Source organism: Desmodus rotundus, chromosome 8, assembly GCF_022682495.2.
Source record: "Desmodus rotundus isolate HL8 chromosome 8, HLdesRot8A.1, whole genome shotgun sequence".
NCBI lineage: Eukaryota > Metazoa > Chordata > Mammalia > Chiroptera > Phyllostomidae > Desmodus > Desmodus rotundus.
The window spans coordinates 13409403-13435340 of NC_071394.1; the positions used below are offsets into that span (position 1 = coordinate 13409403).

Here is a 25938-nt window from a genome sequence, read left to right on the forward strand (position 1 = left end):
GTCAGCCATTCACTAAATGTCATTGGGTTTCTTTTTCTTCAGTTAATTTTAAGGAAAATTGAGTTGAATATTGTTTATCAAAATGTCTCCATCCACACCACTCTGTTCCACCACCAAAGCGTGTTGAGCAGTGTCAAGGGGGATCACACCATGGTAATGATGGCAATTCTCAAAGGTAAGATTCCGATGATTGTTTTTTTGCCTCCATCTTCATATTGCCTATATTGTTTAAATTCAATGTGAACGTTTATCAACTTTTTATCAAAACATTAAAGCCATTGTCTATGGAGGACCTTTGTAAGTTATTGCGTATGTTGATGGATAACATCCCTGCCATTTTGTTGGTGATGGAATTCAGCTGTGCTCACCGTTGCTTGAAATACGCAGACCATCCACTCACACTCTGGACTCATTTTACTCTGCAGCTACTGCTACATGCGATGCTGTTTCCGAAATGACATTTAAGCCATATTTCTATAGTAATAGTCTTTAAATAGGATTTATGTGTGTGAGTATGTGTGTGTGTTTAACATGAAACCCTTCAAAAATGAGCTAAGTTCTAACATCGGAATGTTAAAAATAGATCTCTGAGCCCAGGGCATTGGCAGTTAGAGGGAAACCCTTTGCCTCTCCCACCTCCTTCCTCCCCTCCCAGTCTCCCCTTTACGAGACGTTAGGGTGTTACATAACACAGTTCAAAATCAACTCAGAACGGCAGAATTTACTATTACTTTAAACCATTCTTACATGCATTTTTTAACAACCTTCACTTAAGATAGACGGGAATGATGTATTTAAAACACATAGTAGGTACTCCATAAATATTTGGTGAATACCATTTGATTTTCTTTTTTACTTGCTATTTAAGACTGGGGTTTCCAAGCATTTACTTAGCAGCAAAATACCAAAATATGCTATAAATTCCAATGTGTTGATCAGTCGACGTCAAGTTAAGATGCCCACGTACGACGGGTGAAATACAAGAAGAGTGGGAGCTCTCCCAGTGCTCTGCCCTTCCCTTGCCTTCTCTCTTCCCTGAGTGGATAACCGTAGCAGCTCTTCGAGTTCACAGTACTCGGGGGGATCATTAGCAAACTGTGCAGGCCTTGGGGGGGGGGCAGGGTCTGGGTGGAACCACTTCCAGCACAGGCCTGGGGAGGAGAGAGAGATGCCAGCACTGTCGAATAGGTGGCAACACCCATTTACTCAGCTGAGTAGAGTCAGGACTTCAGGTGCAGCTATGGAGTTTTAATGACTTGTGCACTCACTTGCCGAATCCGTACTTACGTGCCCAGGTACAGAATTCAGCCCTTGCCACCATTCTGCACCAAACTGCACTTAACCATTAGGTAATTGTGGGAGATCGAAGATGGGTGCAGTGTTTCTGACTCTTCTCCGGCCGAGCTGTAACCCTCTCTTTGAATCAGGGGGTTGGGGGGGGTGGGTTCTATGACCCCCTGGACCTATAGACTACAGCAGAAGTGACACTGGACGAGTTCCAGGCATAGACTTAACTGTCCTGATGGTTCCCACTTTCTGCCTCTTGGGACCCTTGCTCTTATAGTCCTGAGTCACCATCCAAGAACTATGACTGTCGGGTTGGAAAGACCACAGGGAGTGGCGCCAAGACTACATGGAGACAGCAGGACTCCCTGAGTCCAGACTTCCTGGCCAAGTTGCCAGGCATGCGGGTGAAGTTGTCTTGGATACCGCACACCAATCCAGCTACCAGGTGGCACAGCCAATACTATGAGAAACAGGATTTCCCAGCAAGCCTTGTTTAATTTTCTGACCCACAAAATCATACGATGTACAAAAATGGTTGCTATGTTAAGCCACTAGATTCTGAGGTAGTCTTCAAGCAAGGACAGACCACCACACACAATGAAGACAACTGAGACCCCACAGTGCTTTGACCAAGGGTTTTCACGCACGCTCAGGCTCCTTGCTTGCTCATCACAACCAGCTCCTCTAAAGAAATACGTCGTGAGGACTCCTCTGTGCTGGGGGAGTTTGGCCTACAGAGATGAATACACAGGTGAGGTCCTGGGCTCTCGTGCTGCCACCTCCCAGGGATGGGAGACAGACAGGGATCACACACATGAGGAAACAAGAAAACAGTGCCGTGGCATGAGCAAAACACAACAAAACACAACACAGCAGGTGCTGTCACAGAAAGCAGGAGCTGCTTCGTGTCGATGGTCAGAAGAGTCTGAGATGACATTCGGCTGAGACCAAACCGACAAGAAGCAGCCAGAAATGCAAACAACTGGGAAAGGATATTCCCCCGGAAGGAACAGTTAGTGCAAGGGCCTGTGGCAGAAGCGAGCTTCAAAGGTCTAATGAAGAGCAGAAGAGGAGGTGTGGCTGGGACAGTTGTCCTTAGGAGTGAGATTAAAGGGATCGGGGTGATGCAGGTCATATAGGGCCTTGCACGGCCTTGGGAAGAATGTTGGATTTTATCCTGGGTACAAAGGAAAGCCATTAGGAGGCTTCAAACAGTCAGGACAGGAGATGATTTCTGTTTGGAAAGCCCCCCTGGCTGCTGTGAGGAGAACAAAGGATCCAAGGGGAGAATCACAAAGACGCTATAGGCGCTTGGGCACTCACTTCAGTGAGAGAGCATGTGGCTTGGACTGGAGAGCAGTTAGATGAGAAAAAGTGGGCAGGTATGTAGAATGCATTTTAGAGAATCAACAGAGCTTGTGATGAATTAGGTGCTCAAGGAATAAGGCATATTTGTTGTTAAGTCTTTGCTTTTACAGACAAGAAAACTGAAGCCCAGAGCAGGTAAGCAACTAGCCCAAAGTCACACAGCTTGAATGCGTGAAGACAGAATTCAAACCCAGATTTTCTGTCTCCCGATCTCTTTTGCTCTTTTCACCACAGTCATTTTGTGTTATTTAGGATAAATTACAAGGGCAAGCATTTTCACTTGAAGAGTCAGCTAGTATCCACAGGGAGAAAGCTTCACTCACAGGTTTTTCCAGGGGCTGAGACGCTGACGCCCTCTCCGTCACCGTAGATGGGAGTCACTGTGACTTTGTACTCAGTATCAGAAAGCAGAGACCTCAGAAGGACATTGTTCTGGCTTCCAGGCACCATGATCTGCACAGAAAAGCAGAGGGCCATGGGCTTAGTAAGACCTCTATTCCCTCTGGTCTCAAGGAGCAGGACCGTGGGCACTTTCAAACAATCAGAAGCAAGATGTGTTTGGAAAGTGAAGAGAAAAAAACAAAAGCATCCCTGCAAAAGTATTTCTCTCTGAAATTCCCCTCAGTAACCCTTAGTATATAATCACTAATGCAGAAGGTTTAAATGTGAAGCTCTTTGGCTCTGAGGAATGGTCTTCTCTCAACATCTTTTCAGCATTTGTAAAGCATCCAAAAGAGACAGCAATCATCTATTTGGAAAGCAGGTGTTCATGCTTCAGAGTGTTCATTCTAGAACCTGGCCTACTTATCCCGTCTGATTTCACTTAAGTATCCTCTCGAAAATTTAGCCTTCTATTCTTTACCCTTTCAGGGATAATCTAATCTCAGCATTTTAGAAAAGAATGGATGTTAGCCAAGAACAACAGAACCACACATTCGATCCAAGTTTTCTGGATTAAAACATGGTGACCAGTAATAGTAAAAAATGTTGCAGCCTTTTTATTTATAAAATGAGATGTTTTCCTCATTCTGAAATCACCATCACTCTGTCTCAAAGGCTACAAAAAATGAAATGCAGCCGTGGGGTCGACCCCTCACAAGCGTCTCCGTGCTGCGCCGCACCACGGGGCTCAGCAGCACAATTCCTGGCATCCAAGGAAGAATATGTGGACCAGAGAAGCCACATGTTCTCAATGCAAAACCCACAAACCTTCCTGCCTGTGCTCCAGCAGTTAGATGCTGACACATCTTGAGCCATTTAAGGAACTTAATCATGGCTGGAAAAAACACTGGGATGTAAGAACTGACCCAAACCCATTTGAGGCAGTCACAAGACTGGGACAGCTGGAGAAGCTTTTCGGTGCAGATGCCAGCAGGCAAGGGGCTACGCCGTCTACTTCTGGATGAGAGAAGGAATCTATAAATCATGGAATAAGCCCTAGAAAGCCTCGAGTTGAACCCAGCGGCAGCTGTTGCTAAGATATTGCTCATCTTTAAAACAATGTTTTTTAAAATATATATTAAAAAGGAAGCCTGAATTAGATGATTTTATATTGGATTAAATATCAAATTTGCTCCTCTTAGAAAAAGGACATCGAAATATACAGGGTTGGACTGACATGGTCCTGGGAGAGAGATTTTTTTAAAAGGAGCTTTGCTTTATTCTAGAATGAGCTGGACAACCCTACCATTAAGGACATGTAAAGGAAGGACTGTGGTTCTGACTTGTATTATTACCCCATCAATGTAGCTTTCTTCGGGGTATTTCTTTTAAATAGAACTCCTCTGGACCACAAGTAGTTTGTTTAGCAAACCACCCATGTTGATGCTCCTTAAATAAGGTCCTCTCTCAAATGGAGAAATGCATGCCCCCCAAACCAATCAAATTTCAACTGGGTAATACTGCAAAGCAGTGGGGCCATTTGGGAGGATGCATTTAGCTTTCCAGGAAGCAGTTGCTGTGGTTTATGATAACAGACATCATTTACTCATCAATTATAGGTGCCAGGTGCTATTCCAAGTAGTCCAATATAGTAATTCACTTCATCTTCACCGCAACCCTTTGAGGTAGGTAGTCGTACCATTACACTCATTTTACAGACGGGGAAACTGAGGCCCACACAGCTATTGAGTTAAGGAGGCCACGTTGGCATCCTGGATATGTGGTCTGAGCCTTGTTTTAACCACCGCCCCCCTACTCCACATGCCTGCACTGCGTGAACCTTTTTACCCTAATGATATTCATTGGCAAGAATAAAATGTAAATCTCCTCTGGGGTGTGCAAAGTTTTTTCTGCTTGGCCTCTGCTTGTCTGCACAAAGCAAGGTAAAGGTGTACGCCTACCACGAACAGATGCTAGAGATCATAGCATATGCTTGGTTTGTTTTAAAACAATTCTATAAAAGAAGCTCATGGACAAGTGAGATGCAGATCTAACCAAGTGAGCCTCATGGTTTTAATTTTCTTCAGAAATGCAAGTTCACGCCTGGCTCTATTACTGCCCAGAGCTCTCCAGCACAGCCTGGATTCCATCAGTAGAGAGGGGATTCCCTACATCTTCACTTCTGCTCAGTGACTCTCACGCTCTCTGTGGTGATGGGCGAGGTGGTGCTGGTGCTGCGGTGTGGATTCCAGTCTGTTGAAGGCCAATGTTCGTATAATGACAATAGAACAAAATCGGTAGAACCATGATGTTGGATGCTGCAATATTAAATTGCTATACATGTTTGTAAAGCTTGATTTTAGTCTCTGAACTTATCTTGCAGGAGACTGAGCCACACCCTGAGCATCCCTGCTGTAGAACATTTCTTGCAAGTCAGAATTCAGGTCACAGTTATGGATTTTGACACCTAGGTTCTAGAAAAGTCTGGAATACTGATTACCCTTTCACAGATAAAGAAGTGTGAGACCTACGACCCTGAAAAAAAGAATTTAGGGCAATGTGATTACCACACCTCCATATTTGAGAGCAGAGCGCAAAGTCAATCCATATGAAATATTTGATAGGTATCTTTACTGTCTAAGAGTTCAAAAGCTTTTTAGTAGGAATATCTGGTAGATTTGATTATGTTCAGAAAATATATAAATATGTCATCTCAACTAGAAGAGCAATTTTAATTCCCTTTGTTTCATATATATATATATATATATATATATATATATATATATATATGCATGCTTAACTTTGGTTTACAATCTTATACACATACACTATTCTCCAACTTCGATACTCTGTTTTGTCATTTCCTGGAGTAAATTTAAACAGCTTTTGCAGTTAAGGAAAATTTAGAAAGATGGTAAGAAGCATTTCTCACATCCAGAAACATTTCCTTTATCACTTTTGGAATATATTTTAGCCATCTTTCTTTCTTTGCCATCTATCATTATTTTAAGATATCTCCTTGGTGGGGGGGAAAGGCAGAAAACTGCACTTGAACAACAATAAAATTAAAATAGATAAAATACATTAATTAATTAATTTTTTTAAAAAAAGCTATTTCCTTGGTGTATGGGAGTTCAATGCCCTTGGATTTCAATACAGGTCTGCAACTGCCCGTCCTATTTTAAAACCCTAAATCTAGATCCCCTGTTTCCCGTCTCCAATAACAATACATGGCATTTATAGAGCAGTGACACGAACACACTGAGACAGAAACGCCCAATTACACCTCAGCTGAGTCCCTGCAGGTCTACCTGCCTGTAAAGGAAGGGCGCACGACTCCAGTTTAACTAGAACTCACTAAAGGCGCTTGATGTTCAAAGACTCCCAGAGTGCTCTCTTCCGTATAGTGAAAACACTTCTGCGCAGTACGTACTCGCTACCAAATCTGTCAATATTTTCCATTTTTATTACAGGTTTGTTTCACTGGGGCACATGTGCTTTAAAACTTTTGATCCTTTTCCCTTCATTTAGGTTGCCCAAGTGTTTTGAAATAAACAGTGTGAAATGAAAGAAACTACCAAAGGGAAAATTATCTAGGAACAACCCAAAGAAAATATTATTATTATTTTACCTTGCATAGCTTACAAGTGCATAGGTGAGATTAAATTGTTACTCTTTCCAAATTAGCAAGAATAATTTAGCAAGAAGCTTAATGTGTTTCTTGGAAAGAGTAGAAACAAAAACCAAAAAACAAAATTCTCATTCTGGGAAGTTTTTATGGGTCTCATTTTTAGGAACTGAATTAAAACATGTGGACAATAACAGGGGAAAAGAAAACAGCCAAATTAGAGCGTTGGTTTTAATTTTGAAACTTTTCAATCATGAATCATTTGAAATCTATGGTCTGAGTCCATTTATAATTCAACCTGTTTTGTTTAAGTGTTCACTAACTTCCCAAAGGTACGCCCAGGCCGATCTCATGGACATTCTGGCCACTCACAGTAGACACGGAGAGTGAAGGGTTACCACTGTGTTCTGTAGTGATTCTTCTATCAGCCTGAGAGAAAGGGTTTCCTGACGGAATTTTGCACTCCAGTAATTTTTTAGATAAACACATAAATAAAAATAAATATTCATCAAAGGCTCTATATGTAAGGAAGAGGAAGGAAGGATAATGGTGTTACTCTTGAGCAATAGTGAATCCTAAAATGGTTCAAACACAACGCACTGACAAGAAGTGCAAGTAATGAGGCTAAATAAAGCATGCTCCATGACAAAAAAAAAAAAAGAAAAATATCTTTTGGATGCAAACTAGAGTTATCTGGTCTGATAAGAAGCATATCTGAGAAACAATTTTCTGGTTCTAGACTAAAAGGAATGATGCAGTGTAAATTAAAAAACAAACGTGGAAAGGCCACGATTAAGAATGTACCCAGGTTTCCAATATAGAAAAACAAATATAGAGGCTACAACTTAAAACTCAACACATAAAAATCTAAATCCCCTCAGGGAAAGATACCCATGATTAAGAATAGATTAAAAATGATTATGTATCTACCCAAAATGAGTTGATGTCAATGGAAAACAAAACTATTTGTTACCAGATGGTATTTTATTAGCACCACTTCACCTACATAAAGATTATTCATGTATGCTTTGCTTAAAAGGTTACCACATTCCCAAGGTCAAAAAGTTTAATATACATATGCAGTTTTGGTGCCCTAAGACATTGCCAAGGCGGCAGAAACAACAGGAGAAACGGGGTTCCGAGGCTTTGTCCATTTAAAGCAGGCTGTGCGTGTAGCAAGTTTTGGAAATAGAATGGTCATCCAGAAACCAGTGTTTCAGTTTGGGTTAAATGAAAACATTAGTGTCCAGAGATGAGAGAGTCACCGAGAAAGCAGCAGAAGAGAGAGCTCGCATCAGTCTGGAGACAGCACCATTAGCTCTGTTAGTCGAGAAAGCTCAGAGTGTCCAGTCAGTTGTATTTATACAGACCGTTCCTACCACTTCTTCCTCAGGGTCCCCTTGAGCAGTCAGGTAGGTCACCCTGAACTGCTGCACGCTGCTGTCTGAAATGTCCCATTTTACCCGCAGGCTAGAAGTGGTTTCCTCATCTACCACCAGGTTTCTGATGCCTGTCTGGAAAACTGGAATAAAGACAACCAAGGATTAAAGAATTTTAAATGCATCATATTCCAAATGAGCTCCAGAGATGATCTGTGGACATGGCAACAAGGATCATTTACTGTATTTCTCTAATATAGGCCCACAAGAAGAAGAACAACTTAGCTTTCACGGTTGATGGGGAGTCATGATACCTACTGGTAGCAAATAAAAATGGGTTTAAGAGATGCTGACAAGGTGAGACCATGGACACCTCAAAACTCAGACATGAGAGACCAGTGCGGTCAGCGTCAGGGTGCGGTCCAACATCCAACATGCCCATCCACCTGTTTCCCCATTTCTGCTAACTCTTGTCCCTCAGACATAAACCTCTCACCATAGCTGCCTCTATTCATTCAGCCCACATGGAGGTTATTTGTCCTCTGACATCTGTTCAATCTCCTTCACCTAGATTCTCTGACACATTCCTTCTCTCCTCCCAAGGTGTCTGCCCCCTTATTTGTCCCATTTTTCTCCTCCTTTTTGCACTGACTTTCTTTCATTCTGTCCATCTCTACTGTCTTCCTTTTCTTCATTCATTTATTCAGCCAACATTCACTGACCTTTTCCTGTTTGTCAGACTGTGTTACACCTTTGAGACAGACAGTGATGAACATTTGACAAAAAGAGTGAAAGTGTCACAGAGGTGGCAGGAGAGTGACATTTACCAGGCAAAATTGGGGGAAGGCACCGAGTAGTGGTAAGAGGAGGCAAAACATCTCACCTTCTGGACCAGGACACCTAGATGGCAGGGGAAATGGGGAAGCATGAAGAACATGGCGGGAGACCAGGAAGAGAGGCAGAACCCAATCGGGATCTTGGGTGTTATGATAAAGAGATTTGGGGGAAGAAAAAAGGATCAATAAAGATTAACTGAAGAATCAATGAATGAGTCAATGAATGAACAAATGGATAGATGAATAATGGAAAACCCAGAAACCCACAGAAGGGCTTTAGGTAGGGACAAAAATGATATCATTAAACTTGTGTTTTCTCTAGTTGACTCTGACAGCTAGTTGGAAGGTGGGTGATAATGGAGGGAGAAGTTAAGCAGAGAGAGAACACAACTGTTATAGGAAGACCCATAGACCAGCCAGATCTCAGTAACCCACAAAAATGCAAGGAAACCACATATGAATAATTCCCCACAGGGAGCAATAGGAGAAGTCACCGAGATCGAGAGGAGGACAGGAACTCTAGGGTTTGCTATGCTAACACCCTCTGAGAGGCTAAACGGGGCTCCAGAACAAAGAGGGAAAACGTAGAGAGCTGCGACAGTGAGATGAGTAGGCAGAGGACCTGCTGGTATTTAGGGGTAAGAAGAAGGTGAGAGGTCCTGAGAGGTATGAAATTTGAACTGGCATACTCTGCTCCTAATTAATAATAAAAAAATAAGTAAAACTGGGATAACACAACTTTGGTTTAAATCAAATTTTCTTATCGGTAAATAGGCTTTGATTTGTCCTTACCTGATGTCACAGGACTGGTAGGTACTATGGTCGTAGCTGGCTCTGTCCAAATACTGTCAACTAAAAAATATATGTAATATTTTAAAATTCTTTAATGATAACTCTATATATTTGCGGATAGCACTTTATAGTTCTCAAAGAAAATGTCACCTGTATGATCTCACTTTCTTCGCACAACAATCTTGACTATGGTTGTAAGCGTGAAAAAGTGAGTTACATGTAAGGCAGACATTGTACCTGTTCTGCAGATAAGGAAACTGAAACCCAAAGAAGTTAAAATGCCTAATCACAGACACCAGCCTTCGTATAAATATTTGAATTACACCTATAAAGTTGTGAAGCCTCCCAGTTACTCTGAAATGAGGCACTCCATGGTAATGCGAGGGAATGGCTGTAGATCAAGTTGTGAAAGGGCTGCCAAACGAAGGAGGACAATAGACATGCACCTTCCACGTCTCGTATCCAACCCGGGCGACCGGTGGATGGACACAGAGGCGCTCCACCAAGTTCCCTTTCCAGCGTCCACGTGCTCACCCACCAGCTTCTGCAACACTGGCTGCCACGGCTCTGAGCTCTGGGAACCGCCTCGCCTGAGGTCATAGTCTCTGTTGGGGATGGCCCACCTCCAATGACACGGGGATGCAGGGACACAAAGCCCCAGCCCCTTCGACTCAATTTGGGACAACTCAGAAGGGTCATCCCAGGTCTAGAACTCCTAACAGAATTAGCTGAAGACTGCTGAGGTGCTCTCTATGTCCCATCCGGCCAGTCTTCCTTTCTTACAGCTGTATCTCCCAACCAAACTCTTAAATAAACCTTCTGGATGCAATTTTCTCTTTCAGAATCTGATTCCTGGGAACCCAATGAAAGAAAATTTAATATGTGTTTAATACCTCATATTTAAAAAATGAAGGGATGAATGAATCAGCAAGTGAATTTTGTACATGATTCTTGGAACTGAGATCAACTTGGGAAATTCCATAAACTCTTGGTGGACATGTTCCCCCTAGGTTTATTTGTTTGCTCATTTATTAATTTATAATTATTACATCCATGCATCCATCCATGCAGCAAGTATTTATTACACAGTTAAAACATGCCAAGTACTGTGCTAAATGCCAGAGAGATCGTGGTGAACAGGAGAGATATAATCCTAGCCTTATGGTGGTCATCACCTAAGATGCAAAGATGCTTTACATATTGGTTGCATGAAAAGTGAAGATATGTGAAGACTTCTGGGGGACAAAGAGAAATCGAAGCTTCTGTGGCCCCAGATAAGGCCGATGGGCAGGGAGCCTGGTGGGGTGCAGAGGGTGTCGGGTGGTAGGAGTTGATGATGTCCATCCACCTCAGCCAGACCAAGACTTACGTGTGGTCCCGACAGCAGTCACCACCTCACTCTCGCTGCCATCATCCAGTACAGCCAACAGTGAGACTTCATACTCAGTGCCAGGATCCAGGCCCTTAATCACATGGGAGTCTTGGTCCTCTTTTAGTAAAACCTGGAAAGCACTTAGTGTTTAGTTGAATAACAGGAGAACACCAAGAGAAAATAATGAAAAGGAAAAATGTTGCCCCAGGTATAAGTAAGAAACAACTAAGCATACAGGACTCTAGAGTCATCGAACTCAAATTTAAAGTCAAATCAGAGACCTTATTCCTTTGGATTCCCTCAACACATAAACTATGGAGATCACAAAAGTGGCATTTTGAAGTTTTTTTAGATGTCATTTGGGAAAGTCAGAGAATCTGAAAAGATATAAAATGTGTCACTAAAGCACCTGCAAAAATGCACGTGCTTGGTTTTGACACTTATAAAACTCCAGGCCGTGCAATACATGAGTTACTTCTGGGATTCTCCATCTACTTTAAAGGGAAGACCAACGCAGATGCAGCAGGGGGTCTTCTCTTCCTGACAAAACGCTCCAGATTAATTTTCAGCCTGTTTCCCACGACTCACTTCCTCCGTCTTCCCACCGTAGACTGGGATCCACATCAGCTTGTGCTGTCCTTCATCTGCCGAGAGGGGATGCCAGGTCACCCTGAAGCCATCTGTCGTCACCTCATCAATTTCCAAGTATTGCTGGGCTGGCACTTCCTCTGGGGGCCAAGGAAAGAGACTCTGTGAGGAAATTGAGAAGACAAGAAAGCCACCACCCTGGGGCCGTGGGAAGAGAAGGCGCCCTCTGAGCCGTTCCTCGCTTTGGGAGGGGACTGCTAAGGGCAGCACCCACCAGCCCAATGTGATCTTCCCGGCATTTCTGTTTGCAGCATTCACCCACAGTGTAAACTAGGGAGACTTGGGACAGAGCAGACTGTACAGTGTCCCAGTCATTTCCAGAAAACTTTGGCCCTCTACTTGACTCTTTTTGTTAACTGTAAAAAATAGGAGTGCCACATTCATCATTTGACAAAGATAATATTTTTCCTAGTATTTTGAGGAAAATAATGAAATGGTGCCCTAGAAGTCTGAGAAATGTCCCTTTTAACTTTACGCACTTCCTTTTTCTTTACATTTGTCTATTATGGTCTACCTTCAATATTATTTTGTATTGGCTTCAGGTGTAGTTAGACACCCGTACATCGCAATACTTCACATGGTTCCCACCAACACCTGGAGCATCCACCTGGCACCACGCACAGTCATCGTAACGTCATTGACTATATTTGATGGCTTCATTCACTTTCATGCCTAAGGCTTTCTCTACGAGTAAGTTCAGTCCTAGAGTAGAAGCTTCAGCCTTTTAATGCTGTACACGTGGTAGCCATCAGAAGTGAAATATAATTTATCAGGCCTTCCATTATTTCATTGCTTACACACTTCTGAGATGTACACCAGAGGGTATAACATCCACCTATACCCCGATGAATTGCCAATCACTGATTTTATTATTTGAAATCAGAGATTTTCAGAACTTTGTCAGAACCCCATGAGAATTCCAACTGGAGGTAGCCCTTGGGAGATTTTGTGAAATGACTGAACTTTTTGCAGTGAATATTATTTCTCAATAGTAGGTCAAAAACTTTTGGATATCAATAATTTTGGAAGTTCTATGTAATATATGCACATAGGAATATAAGAAAGTTGTGAAACTGCTATATTGATAGAACAAAAGAAAAACAATATGAGGTTAGGAACAGAACAATGTACACTTTCTTTTAACTGAGACCTTCTGAATTTCGATGGTCTCTTTTGCTTGGTTTGATAGAAAATAATTAGCCATTATGCAGCCTAGTTACCTAATTGTTAAGTTTGTTAGTAATAATATAAAATAAAATTTAAAATGCAATCTCTTTAAAATCACAATTGAAGAAGTTGCACCATTTCTTTCTTATTTTTAATCCTTACCCGAGGATATGTTTATTGATACTTTAGAGAGAGAGGTAGGAAGGAGAGAGAGAGAGAGAAAGAAATATCAATGTGAGAAACATCATTTGCTTCCCTCCCATACGTGCCCTCACCTGGGATCAAACCCGCAACCCAAGTATGTGCCCCGACCAGGAATTGAACCTGTAACCTTTTAGTGTATAGAACAACGCTCCAACCTACTGAACCGCCCAGCCAGGGCAAGAAGCTGGACCATTGTGTGGTTTCTATAGAGTTACTCTCGGGAAATGTTTCACACCATAACAAGGCTTGCTTACCTGTGGTAAACGCACCAGTCAGAGGCTCTGACTGCCCTTCCTCATACAGGGAGGAGATGGCAATAGTGTACTCGGTGAGGGGGGTCAGGCCCTTCAGAGGGAACGTAGTGATAGGATCAACTTCAACCTGCAAAGGAGAGAAGTCACGGTAGCTGTATCGGATACTCTCCGATACTGGAAACAGAAGTCGCTTTATCATTACCTGCAGTTCACGTGGCTGGCGGTGGAGCTATAAATACTGGAAAAAAAATCACTGCATTATAAAACCAGTCAGTTTATAGACACACATTTCTAATCCTACCCTTAAATAGATTACCTATCAGTTAGTTCTCAGGACATCTTTGCAACCAACATTATTTCCACTCACTAACCATCTAGAAAGTCAGAGTGACCTTTACCAAAATATAACATGTGTCATGTTCTACCTAAAACCTCCATTGGCTGTCTTTCGAATGAAAACCAGGCACCCTGCAGTGACCTCTTGGCCTTGCATCATCTGGACCACTTTACCCATGTTCTCATTGCCCTCTGGGCTCCCACCACACTGCCCTTCCATCAGGTCCATGGCTCCCTCACCTCAGGGCCTTTGCACAAGCAATTTATTTTTCCTAGGACCCTATTTCCCTAGGTCTGTCAAAGTTAGGCCTCCTCATTTGTCAGGGCAGAGCTTAAATTTCACCTCCTCAGAGGGGATTTCTCTTTCCATCTATCTCAGCAGGGTTATTCTCGAACAATGCCCTTGTTTGTGTCCTCCCTAGCACCAATCACAGACAGAAACTATTTTATTTCCTTCCAAACTTGTTTACTGTTTACCTCCTACACAGAGTATAAGCCCCATGAGGGCAAAATGTTTAGCGTTTGCACTACTGGATGTTGAATTGTTGTTTTTTTTGAGTGAATAAGAATAAGTAAATGAAAATTCAGATGGAGGCAACAAAGAGCCTTTTTAAATTTATTTTTTAATTATATTTTATCGATTATGCTATTACAGTTGTCCTGACTTTTCACCCCTTGCTCCCTTCACCCAGCACCCCCCGTTCCCTCAGGCAATCCCCCCATCATTATGTCAATGGGTCATGTGTATAAGCTCTTTTGGTACTCTACTTCCTATACTATACTTCACATCCCTATGGCTATTCTGTAACTGCCTATTTGTACTTTTTTTTTTCATTTCTAAACTTTTTTTTAATGTTGTTCAAGTACAGTTGTCCCCATTTTCCTCCCCCTATTTGTACTTCTTAATTCCCTCACCTCTTCACTCATTTTCTCCCTTCCCTCCCATATGGCAACCATCTGGTAACTAACTTCTTTTCTCTTGCTGCTTTTAAGAGTCTTTCTTTATCTTCAACCTTTGGCCTTTTACTTATGATGTGTCTTGGAGTGGGCCTCTTTGCATCCGTCATAATCGGGACTCTCTGTGCTTCCTGGACTTGCATGTCTATTTCCTCCCCCAAATTAGGGAAGTTTTTTTCACTCTTTTTCAGATAGATTTCCAATTCCTTGCTCTTTATCTTCTCCTTCTGGCTGTGAAGGAGAAGACCCCTGTGATGTGAACGTTGGACCTCTTGAATTTTTCCCAGAGGCTGTTTATACAATCCTTCTTTTTTCTTATTGTTCTGCAAGGTTGTTTTTTGCTTCCTTATATTCCAAATCATTGATTTGATTCTTGACTTCATCCACTCTACTATTGTTTCTCTATAAATTGTTCTTTATTTCAATTACTGTATCCTTCATTTCTGACTGGGTCTTTTTTATGCTGCTGAGGTCCTCACTAAGTTCCTTGAGCATCCTTATAACCAGTGTTTTGAACTCTGCATCTGATAGATTGCTTAACTCCATTTCATTTAGCTCTTTTTCTGGAGTTTTGATCTGTCCTTTTATTTGGGCCATGCTTCTTTCTCTCCTCATTTTGGCAGCCTCCCTGTGTTTGTTTCTGTGTATTAGGTAGAGTTGTTTTGACTCTGTGTCTTGGTGGTGTACCCTAATGTAGTAGGTGTCCTTTAGGGCACAGCCTCCCCTAACACCCAAGCTGGGTACATGAGGTGTGCCCTTCATGTGGGCCAAGTACACCTTCCTCTTATAGTTGAGCCTTGGTTGCTATTGGCCAGGTCAATGGGAGGGATTTACCTAAGCCAGTCAATTGCAAGGACTGGTTGTTACCACTGATCACCAACCTCTGTTGTCCATGGAGGATCAGCTGTGTAGGTGCAGAGTAGTGGTGCTCCACTGTTGTCTGTCACTGTCCACTGGGTGCACTGGCCCTGGGGTTTCCTGGGTGGTACAGTCCAGGGTCAGCCCCCACCAGTGTTTTGCATGGGGAACACTGCCTAAGCTGTAAAGCAATCTGAGATGGCTGCTACTTGTGCTGGGCTTGGAGATTCCCAGGCAAAGCCAAGCTGTGACTCTAATCTGGCAGCTGTGAGAGCTCACTGAAGCCAGCTGTTGCTTATTTGATAAGATTTATGAGCTAAAACCAGCCATTTCTATGGAAAAGCGGCTTCATGGGCCTACAAGTTGGGTGGGGTAGAGCCTCTGAGGATCTCCACTGTGGGTCAAATAATGTTAGCCAGGTTGATGGAGTCTCAGATATGACACAGGCCTACCAGCTCTGTTGGGGGAGGGTACAGCAAAGGGACAATGGCATCTGCTCACCTTGATGCCAGATACTTCAGTTCCTCCCTGTATTATCACTGGTGCCATTCAAGCTGCTATCCCAGTGCTGGAGCTCAAAGGGAGTAAGTCTGAGTAGGTGATCCATGTGTGGGTTCTTTAAGAGGAACTGCTTGGGACTCCAGAAGTTTCTTCCACTGACTCAATCCCCACTGGTTTTTGTAGCCAGAAGTTGTGGGGACTTATCTTCCTGGCATCGGAATCCTGGGCTGTGGGGACTGGGTGTTGATCTGGGACTCCTCACTCCTGAGATATCCCTCCCAAATTTTTATCCTTGTGGGTGTGGGACCAGCCCATTATGCATCTACACACCTCCTACCAATCTGGGTGAATGTGGTTTCTTTCATTCTGTAGTTGTCAGACTTCCATTCACCTTGATTTCATAGTTGTCAGACTTCCATTCAGCTCGATTTCTGATGTTTCTGAGTGATGGTTGTTCTATATTTTAGTTGTAATTTTGACATGGCTGTGCAAAGGGGCAAGCCATGTCTGCCCATGCTGCCGTCTTGTCCAGAAGTCAATAAAGAGCCTTTTTAAAAGACATAATAAAAAACTCATCTAACCTATGAGCCAATCCAGAAAGTATATAAATCCTAAAAAAAAGATCAACTGGAGTTCAAAAAAAAAGTGTAAGCCCTGGAGAGAAGAGCATCCGTTTTCATCCTTTTGAAACCTTGGCCAGTCTGTTGGACAGGGGAACCAACCCTCCCAGCCTTTTCAGCCGCCCCAGCTGTCGTGCCAGACTTGGAAGTGCAGTCATCCTGGAAATTCTGGCCCCGTCAAGGTCCCAGATGAGTACAAGAGTCACCCCAGCTGACACTACATGGAGCAGAGACAAACTGTCCCTGCTGAACCCTGCCCAAGTTGCATAATCATGGGTTATTATTTGAGCCAGGGTGTTAGTTCCATAGCAATAGTTAATTGAAAAACACTTTTTCACCATCTAGCTAAAAGCTTAACTTCAGCCTCGTTCTGGGTGAGTGGAAGAAATAGTCCTTGATGAGACACGAGGGACTTGAGCTCTCCTCTGGGCTCTGTTGTTGAGTCATTACTGCCAGGAACTGGACTTGCTTCTCGGAGCCTAAACTTTGGGGCCTTTCCTTTATAGAACTGGAACGGCAGCACTTTAGGACTCCATCATGTTTGCACATTTCCCCAAATTCTTTCCCAACACGTGCTGTCTCAGATGGCTTCTCTCCTTGGTTCGCCAAGCCATGTGTTGGCAGCACTTTTCTCTAAGGACTGCGCTAGGTGCTCTCTGCACAGCTCCCAGGACAGTGGCTGGCTCAGGGAGAGTGACCGGCTGAACACATGTTAGCCACTGCCACCATCCTCACCGCCGACAATATTATCATCATCGATATTTAAGTGCTCTGTTTGGTTTTCCTGTTTTAGCCTCCAAAAAGTTGGGGAGAAGGGTAATGCAGAAAAGACGCAGAGGCAGGGAGAGGAGGTAAAGGAGGGAAATATAAATTAAGTCAAAAGCAAAGCTTTTGCAATTAGTTGCAGGTTACATACTACATAGATTTCAGTTGGGACATTTTAAAGTTCCTTCCAGAATGGTTTGGAAACTTCCTAAAAACCCAATTGTAAAATTGTCTTTAAATAAAAGCTTAAATGAATAAAGAGTTAAAGCAAAATATGATAGGAATATTCACCATTCAATCATAATTGGAATCAAAATTAGGTAAAGTAATATTTCACTTAAAAAGAGACACTTGTCAAGCAACCTCTAGCCTCAACCGCATCGTTAAAAATTAAGAACATACATGCACACATGCCAGTCAAAATGAAAATGTTACAAAATCTACACATTATTCATGCATTTCATTCAAATAAAATTTTCTCATGGCTTCATTCCAAGTCCATTTACTTACATTTAAAATTCAGTTTCACCGAACATATTTTTATAATTTTCAAGCACAATAAAAATTAAAAATAGTAAGTGCCTAAAAGGCATCTTCAAGATTGAAAAACACTACAAAAAAGCACATGTTTTCTCAACAAATGCATCACTCTGGGGCCATTCTTTATAAAGGCAAATAACATAAAATACCGTAAGAGGCTACAACTGTAATTTTTTTAAATGAATGTTAACTGGACTTATTGTAATGATCATTTCACCAATTATACAAATGTCAAATCACCTGAAACTAATATAATGTTGTATGACAATGACACCTCAATAAAAGTAATTTTGTGATACAATTATACTTATAAATATAACTCACATGCACATGTGAACGACACACTTTGTTTTATGCAAAAGCATTACCAAAGAGAGACGCTCTCCAGTAAGCAAGTATTTATTGTTGAGTATGGCTGCTGTGTTACTTTGATTGTCTAAGGAGTCAACTTTTTTAAGTTGGTAAGCTTCACATAAAAATGGAAACCCCTGGACCAAAGATGAAGGGTCACAAGACCTGGCAGCCCTGCCTGGATTTCTATGCAAGTAGCAGCCTGCAGGAGCTGACAGGGGCTGAGTCTTGGATGGACACGTACACACCCCCTACCACGTTGGTCCCTGCCACACCATAGCATCCTTGTCACGGTACCCCACTCTCCCTGGTCACTTTTCATCAATCTTGAATTACTGTCTTTCTTTCCATGGGGAATTTCTTCTACTGCACATCCATGTCCCAAAAATGAGAATACAGAATGTATGAAATACAGTCCACGCTGGCCTCATGTTACAAGAAAAACAGGTGACGCATATTTCTTTGTATGTGTGACTATTACTTCACATTTGTGGCATGCCTCACTCATGTATATTATCTGCTCCATCTTCCTACACACCTGAATTTGTAAACTGTGAGAGTATAATTTATCTCTGATGACAAAGAGACACTGATAGCTCAGTGTTTTTTATGTCAATCCTTTTGAGCCAACACAAAAAGCGGCCATGTGCCAGGGCTCATGTGAAGTCTCCTTGGAAACACAGACAGCTGCCCCAGCCCCGAGCTGCCCCAGTCTTCCCAGACCAGGCACCAGACCTATGGATTAGGAAGCCATGGTGAGTGCACCAGCCTCAGCCACGACCTGGCTACAGTCTCATGAGTGACCCCAAGCCAAGTAGTAACGTTTTCAAAAGCAAAGCAACTAATCCAAATGATCCCAGCTTTGTCAGATTTGCCCTTAAGAAGATATAATGAAAGATGTGGAACTGTATGTCTGTATCGTTAGCTAACGTGTAGTTATTGCCCATTCATTACCCAATGTCCTGTAGAGGGTGCATTCTGAAAAATACTAAGTGGATTTAATTACAGGGAAAAGTTTGTCTCTGCATATGAAAATACTTGCTTTATTTGGTCAGAAAACAGAAATGATGTAATCCAACATATTTCCCTCTCTGTCTTAGCTTCTTGGACCAAGATAAGGAAAAAATAATAAAAATAACCTTGCTAACTATTCTGCTAAAACCTATTGCCAAGGGAAAAATGTCTAAAGAGTATTAATCACTTAGTACAGACTCCTGTATCTTCATAGGTTTTAACAAGTTCTGTTATGTAGAAGTATCATCCTATACAAAATTTGAATTATTCAGTTTGCAATTTAAGTTTATCAGACCAGGATCTTTCAGATGCCAGTTTACTCAAAAGCAGATAAACTGGGTAACATTGACATTATTTGTAGCTTACTCTTTCTATGAAGATACATATTTCCCCACCCCAGTCTGGTGGGGAAGATGGTATTTTCCAAAGATGGCACATCAACGTCCATCTCCCTTCCCACATGCCTCCCCCTGTGGGACTTGTGTTTCCCCCCATGTTGTCAAATCTCCTACCAGCAGAGTCTGGTAGAGGTGATAGTCTGGGACCTCTGATGCTAGGTAACTCAAGGTGACATAGCTTCCATGTAGCTGTCACTCTGCCTCTGTCTCTTTGAACGCATGCCTGGGGACTCCTGAGCCAACACAAAAAGCTGCCATGTGCCAGAGGACTCATGTGAAGAGTCTCCTTAGAAACACAGACAGCTGCTCCAGCCCCCAGCCAATCCAGTCTTCCCAGACCAGGCACCAGACCTACGAATTAGGAAGCCATGGTGAGTGCACTAGCTTCAGCCATGACCTGGCTACAATCTCATGAGTGACCCCAAGCCAGAACTACACAGCCAAGCTCCAATTCCGGACCCAAAGACACTGTGAAAGGAAAGAATTAGTATTGTTTTGAGCTACTATGTTTTGGGATGGTAGCTTATGCAGCCATTAAAAATAAAACGAATACACAACCAGTGGATAATTAGACATGGTGTTCCAACTTACCTCATTAATTTCAGTCCCATCTGCATTGTTATACACAATTCTATAACCAGTGACCTTTCTTGAAGTCGGGTCCCAGGCTAACCGAGCACTGTTAGAGCCAACATTGGAGATTCTCAGGTTTCTTGGTGGACTTAAGGGCACTTTACAGTACATGGAATAGGAAATAATTAAAATTTTAAATAATATACATGTAAAAAAGACCAAAAACAGCATCTTTGACTTCTCAGTTACTTACAGTGGAAATTTTCATCCAGATAATAACTTATAACAAAAAAAAAACTAACAAAAAAGTTTGCCTTGTAAGGAGTAGATAGTAGTGATAAATTATTTATGCTTAGAAATTAGTAAGATTTAGGTAAATATTTTTTGCCTTTCTTCTCCAGTCAATGCTAGTATAGCCTGGTGTAAAGAAGCAACCTAATAGGTCGACCAGGACACCTGAAATTAAATCTTAGCTATTCCACTCACTTATCATATGATTCTGGCAAAGTCACTTGACTGGTCCTCTCCACAATTTCCCATGTGCAAAATCAGGCTGATGCCTACCTAGCTGCCGTCTCCACTTTAACCTATTAGGCATTTCCAAACCAGTCCAAAACTGAGCCACTAACTCCTGCCACTGCTCCCAACCTTTACTCTCGGTCTCTCCCTCTGAGCAGATAGCAAATCCATTCTTCCCATTGCTCAGGCCAAAAACACTGGAGTCGGCCAAGATTCAGGTTTCTGAATACATGTCACCTTCTCAGCGAGGTTCCCCATGATCACCTCATATAAAACAGTCCCTCCACCCCATGGTACCTACCTCATTCCCCTGACTTTTTTATTGCACATTTATTGGTCTACTGTCCATCTCCCCCCTATATTATAATCTCAGAGGGTTAAGGAATTTGGTTTAATTTTCTTCCAGGCTTTACCCCAAATACAGCAAGCACTCAATAAATACTTGCTGAATTGATGAGCAGAATGACGCTTGAATAAAGCTCAGTGACTTTGTGAGACTAGATAGAAATAAACACAACACTGTTGTTTTAAAAAATATTTAGAGAAGTGTTGGTATTTCCGCAGATTCCTGACTATCATGCCCATAATGTTTTGCACTTCTCAAGAGGCCCCTTCTGTTTCAACAGATTAAAACTCGTCAATAATCTTTGACGGTTTTGTGAGCTTTTACAGGTTTATAGTAAAAACGGTGGTTAAGATGTATTTCATGCTTTATATGAGTCTGAGACATACACATTATCTCATTAAATCCTTACATTAGACTGCAAGGATAGAGTTACAATTATCCCCACTATATAGATCATGAAACTAAAGTGGCTTGGCCAAAGTCACAGTTAGTAGGAGCAGAAGAGCAGTTAGGGTATAACCCAGGCAACCGATCAACTGATTTATGAACGTGCAATATAGTATTGATAGAGCCAGCAGAGCAAAAACAATAAGATAAATAATGACAGCTGTCAGCCATAGTACAAAGCATAATGTTTTCTCACCCCTAGGGTCAATTCTTTCATTAATTCTATATATGTACACACACATATATAAAACATGTAATATGTATACATTCAACATATATTGACTTAATAAACATTGATTTAATATATATCATTTGGTTATATATTATATATATATTTGGCAACAAAGAGCCTATAAGACTTATATAAGGCTCAATATATATATTGAATTAATATATATTATATTATTTGGCCACATATGTGTGTGTGTGTGTGTGTATATGAAACATATATGAGTGACCCATGGACATGGACAACAGGGTGGGGATTGACTGTGGGACCAGGAGGTAGGATGGGAGGAGGAGAGCAAAGGGGGAAAATGGGGACAACTGTAATAGAACAAAATATTTATTAAAAAAGAAAATAGATTAAAAAATAAACAAAAAAAAATAACTAGTAATGGTGGGAAAGAGTCATGCACATTTTATAATATAAAGAAATGAATATTCTGAGAGAAATATAGATGGGCAGTTGGGAAAAATTCACTTAAAACAGATACTGTCTAGCATGATTTATTTCTTCTGTGTTGGGCTCTCCCAGCATTTTGGGGGGGGGAGAGGGTTGTTTATTTGCTGTTTTAATTACATTTGTCTTTCTTCAGAGAGCAAGAACAATATGGTCTTGATTAACAACGAATGAATGTGGGAGAAAACTTCTTTATCATTAAATGTCTATGTATGTTTCCCAAATAGAATCTTAAAGACAAAAGCACTATAGAAATTGTGCTATTCACCTCCCAAGGCTCAGAGGGATGGGCAAGACCCTGAATCTCTCTGCAGTTTCTTATATTTACCTTTTCTAAAAATATTATGAACTTCTTATATTTACCCAAATTAGACTTGCCAATAAAATTATCACTCAATTAAAAAAACTAATTATAATAATAGTTGAGATATAAAGGACTGCAAAAATTTTGTGAGAAAAAACATGTATATTTTGATAAGGATGGGGGGAAAAGAAATTTGAATAAACATGGGCCGAGTGCTTTCACCTGTACTACTGCCTTTCACCTCTACTACTCTGATTTCTCCTTTTCCAAACTCAGAAGCGTTATATCACTTGCCCGTTGTCACCCAGTTAAAATATGACTTGAGCTGGAATTCCCATCTCAGCTGTGCTGATTCCCAAGCTCATGTTCTAGCCTTGGGATTTAGACCGAGACGCTGGTGGCTAGAGAATGCTGAAGTTCAGTTCTAGCATCCATAAGACCCACAATAATAAGACTAGAAGAAATACATGTATTTCCCCTAGATAAAATGTACATTTCCTTTTTAATTTTTTTTCAATTGCAGTTGAAATTCAGTATTATTTTTACTGTTAATTTCAGGTATATACCCTCATGGTTAGACATGTATATAATTTCAGAAGTGATCCTCTTGATAAGTCTAGGAACCACCTGGCACCGTACATAGCTATTACGATAGTATTGACTATCTTCCCTGTGCTGTGCTTTACATCCCAAAATACACATTTTCTTAAGTTACGATTAGCTCTTAAGAGGTTGAAACCTAGACGAGCGTGTCCAATTTAGAATCCCAATGTTGATGTGGGCTTTCACTACAGCATTTCATCTGAATGACAGAACTACTCACATGTTGTTTCTTGTCCTGACACAGGATCGCTGGCCTCTTCTCCAAACATAGCATAAACTGTCACTGTGTATTCCGTGTTGGGCAGCAGCCCACTCAGTTCAATATCGGTGTGGGTCTGCCCGATTTTCATCTGGAAAGAACACGCGTTATCAGGTCGTGTGCCAGTGTGTCTCATGCATGCTGATCAGAGTGGGACTGGATGAAAGTGAGACCTCACAGAATTTAAGACTATCTCCGCGCAACCCCTTCACCACACAGGCTTCAGCCATGATTTGTTCATAGTCACATCATTTACATTAGGAACAGATGCTCTGGAACCATATAAAACTAAACACACCCGGGTGTGCTGCTTTAGGATAACTCTTTACATCTGGACAAGTGGCAACTGCAGTGAGAATAAGTGTTGGATATTTGGTCCTCAGAAGAGCGTGGGCGGAATTGAATCAGAAATGTTCACTAGAAAGAGTATAAGCTCCAGGCCAGCGTACTGCAGGCAGTGCCAAGTGGGCATCTTTCACCACTGGGCTAATTCTAACCAGTCGCCTGGCTGGAGGCCCAGTCTCTGCTTCCAACCCAATTGAGCTGGACCAGTTTTGTTGCCCAGGTCAACAAAGGGGTCTGTCCGCCCGGACTGCAAGTCTCTTCCAGGGTTCAGAAGAGATCATCCCACCTCGATGCCCAAGTTGGCAATTTGCTTTTTTATTCTAGGGTGACAACTATGACCCTTGGAGTAAGCTAGCCAGCATTCTCAGTTGTATGACAGCTGGGTGACAGCTGCATAACAGGTTGCTTTGGAGGGAAGGAAAGTATCTCCATAGACAGCATCCAGTCACACGACTTCCTGTGTTATTATTGTCGAATTAAAATTTTTCATTTTGAGACATCTCAACATACATAATAAAAACGTGGGGGAAATACTGTAACACACCCTGATGTATCCACCACTCAAATTTAACAAATATCAACATTTTGTCATATTGACTTCAGATCTGATTTTTAAAAGAATATATTCAGACAAAACAAATTTCTCTTCATTCTTTCTGTTCACTAGCTCTACCCTAAGGTCGAAATGTATCTTATTGATCCATTATTGTTTACTTCTACATATTCATGTATATATCTGTACATAACATGTGGTTCTGTATGTTTAACAACATACACAAATGGAACTATAACACCATAATATTTTTACAATTTTTTTTCCTCTGTCAACATTGTGTGTCAAGATTTATCCATGTTGATCCATAGGGACAGAGTTGACATTATTTAATTCCTTTCAGGTATCCTTTTGAATAAACATGTTGCTATTTTCCTTTCCTCTATTGATGAACATGTCAGTTGTTTGCAATATTTTGTTCTGGCCAAGACCCTGCACTGAAAAATCCTTGCAGGATGCTTCACCATGACACATACCTCAACACTGTGTCTTCAACTTGATGAAATATTTCAAATTATCCTCCCAGGCAACACTACCAATTTACATGAGTGATTCTGTTCCCCCACACGCTCAGTAATGTGTAGTATTATCAGACTTTAAGTGCCGTTTACTAATTGATTGTCTATGAACTGGTACCTCTTCTTCTCTGTCTCTTTCCTAGTGAAGCTGCGCATCTTTCCAACAGCATTTCTAAGCCTCCCTTCTGCCAAAATAATTCAAATCAATGTTAAATCCAAATGGGCAAAAGCTGCCAAAATCTTGCAAATAATGTGTCCCCAATGCTCTGTTCCTGACACTCAGATTCACCACCCTGTTGGCCCTAAAAGTTTCTGTCACCAGAGGCAGAGTTTAGACAGTGTTGAAGAACCGAGTTCTGAACTCCCTCTCTCGTCCACCTGCCTGGTCAGGGCATTGCCAAGTGTCAGAGGCACTTCCTCTTTAACCCCTGAACATGCATATTCTAGTCATTGTTTTCCAAATTAAAAATGAGGACTAACATAAGTCATTCCAAAGTCAAAGATTCATCATTGAAAAAGGAAAAATGCAAAAAATCCATGTCAATGAGAACATTTGCTTGCCTCGCAAATTGGTTAAAAAAAATTGCTAAGTCAGTGTACATGGGGGAGACAGTCATTTGCAAACTGCATGTAGAAATATAAACTAGATAAAATTTCTCTAAAGTCATTTGGTAATACCTCGTGTAATAATTGGTATACCCTTTGAAAAAAGAAATTCTATTTCTAGGACCTTATCCTAATAATCAGACAACCATACAAAGTCTTATTTTTAAATGGTCATAAAGCAGCCCTGGATGGTGTGGCTCAGTGAATTGAGTGCTGGCCTGCGAACCAAAGGGTCACTGGTTCAATTCCCAGTCAGGGCGCATGCCTAGGTTGTGGGCCAGGTCCCCAGTAGGGGTCACGTGAGAGGCAACCACACATTGATGTTTCTCTCCCTCTTCTTCTCCTTCCCTTCCCCTCTCTCTAAAAATAAATAAATAAAATCTTTTAAAAAAATGGTTACAAAGCATGTTTGTACAGAAAGTTATCTAAATGTCCAATAAGATGAGTTTAATCAAACATGACCTGGTACAAAAACAACAGTGAAATACAATAAAGATATTTAAAGTACTACAGATTAATAAAATATT

General features: G+C 41.5%; 1 protein-coding gene across 3 annotated transcripts in view; it reads right to left on the minus strand.

The window, feature by feature from the left end:
* Positions 1-25938, minus strand: part of COL14A1 (collagen type XIV alpha 1 chain) — a 188364-nt gene that overhangs the window by 100268 nt on the left and 62158 nt on the right. For 2 of the 3 annotated variants that reach the window (XM_024572346.4, XM_045181679.3), the window contains exons 13-20: positions 23351-23480; positions 20248-20387; positions 13317-13443; positions 11632-11771; positions 11041-11173; positions 9672-9731; positions 8035-8186; positions 2979-3108 (exon numbers count right to left, since the gene is read on the minus strand). In XM_024572346.4, the coding sequence (XP_024428114.2) occupies positions 2979-3108; positions 8035-8186; positions 9672-9731; positions 11041-11173; positions 11632-11771; positions 13317-13443; positions 20248-20387; positions 23351-23480 (1012 nt within the window). The remainder of the gene's footprint in view (positions 1-2978; positions 3109-8034; positions 8187-9671; positions 9732-11040; positions 11174-11631; positions 11772-13316; positions 13444-20247; positions 20388-23350; positions 23481-25938) is intronic. The other variant, XM_045181678.3, reaches the window with a different exon arrangement.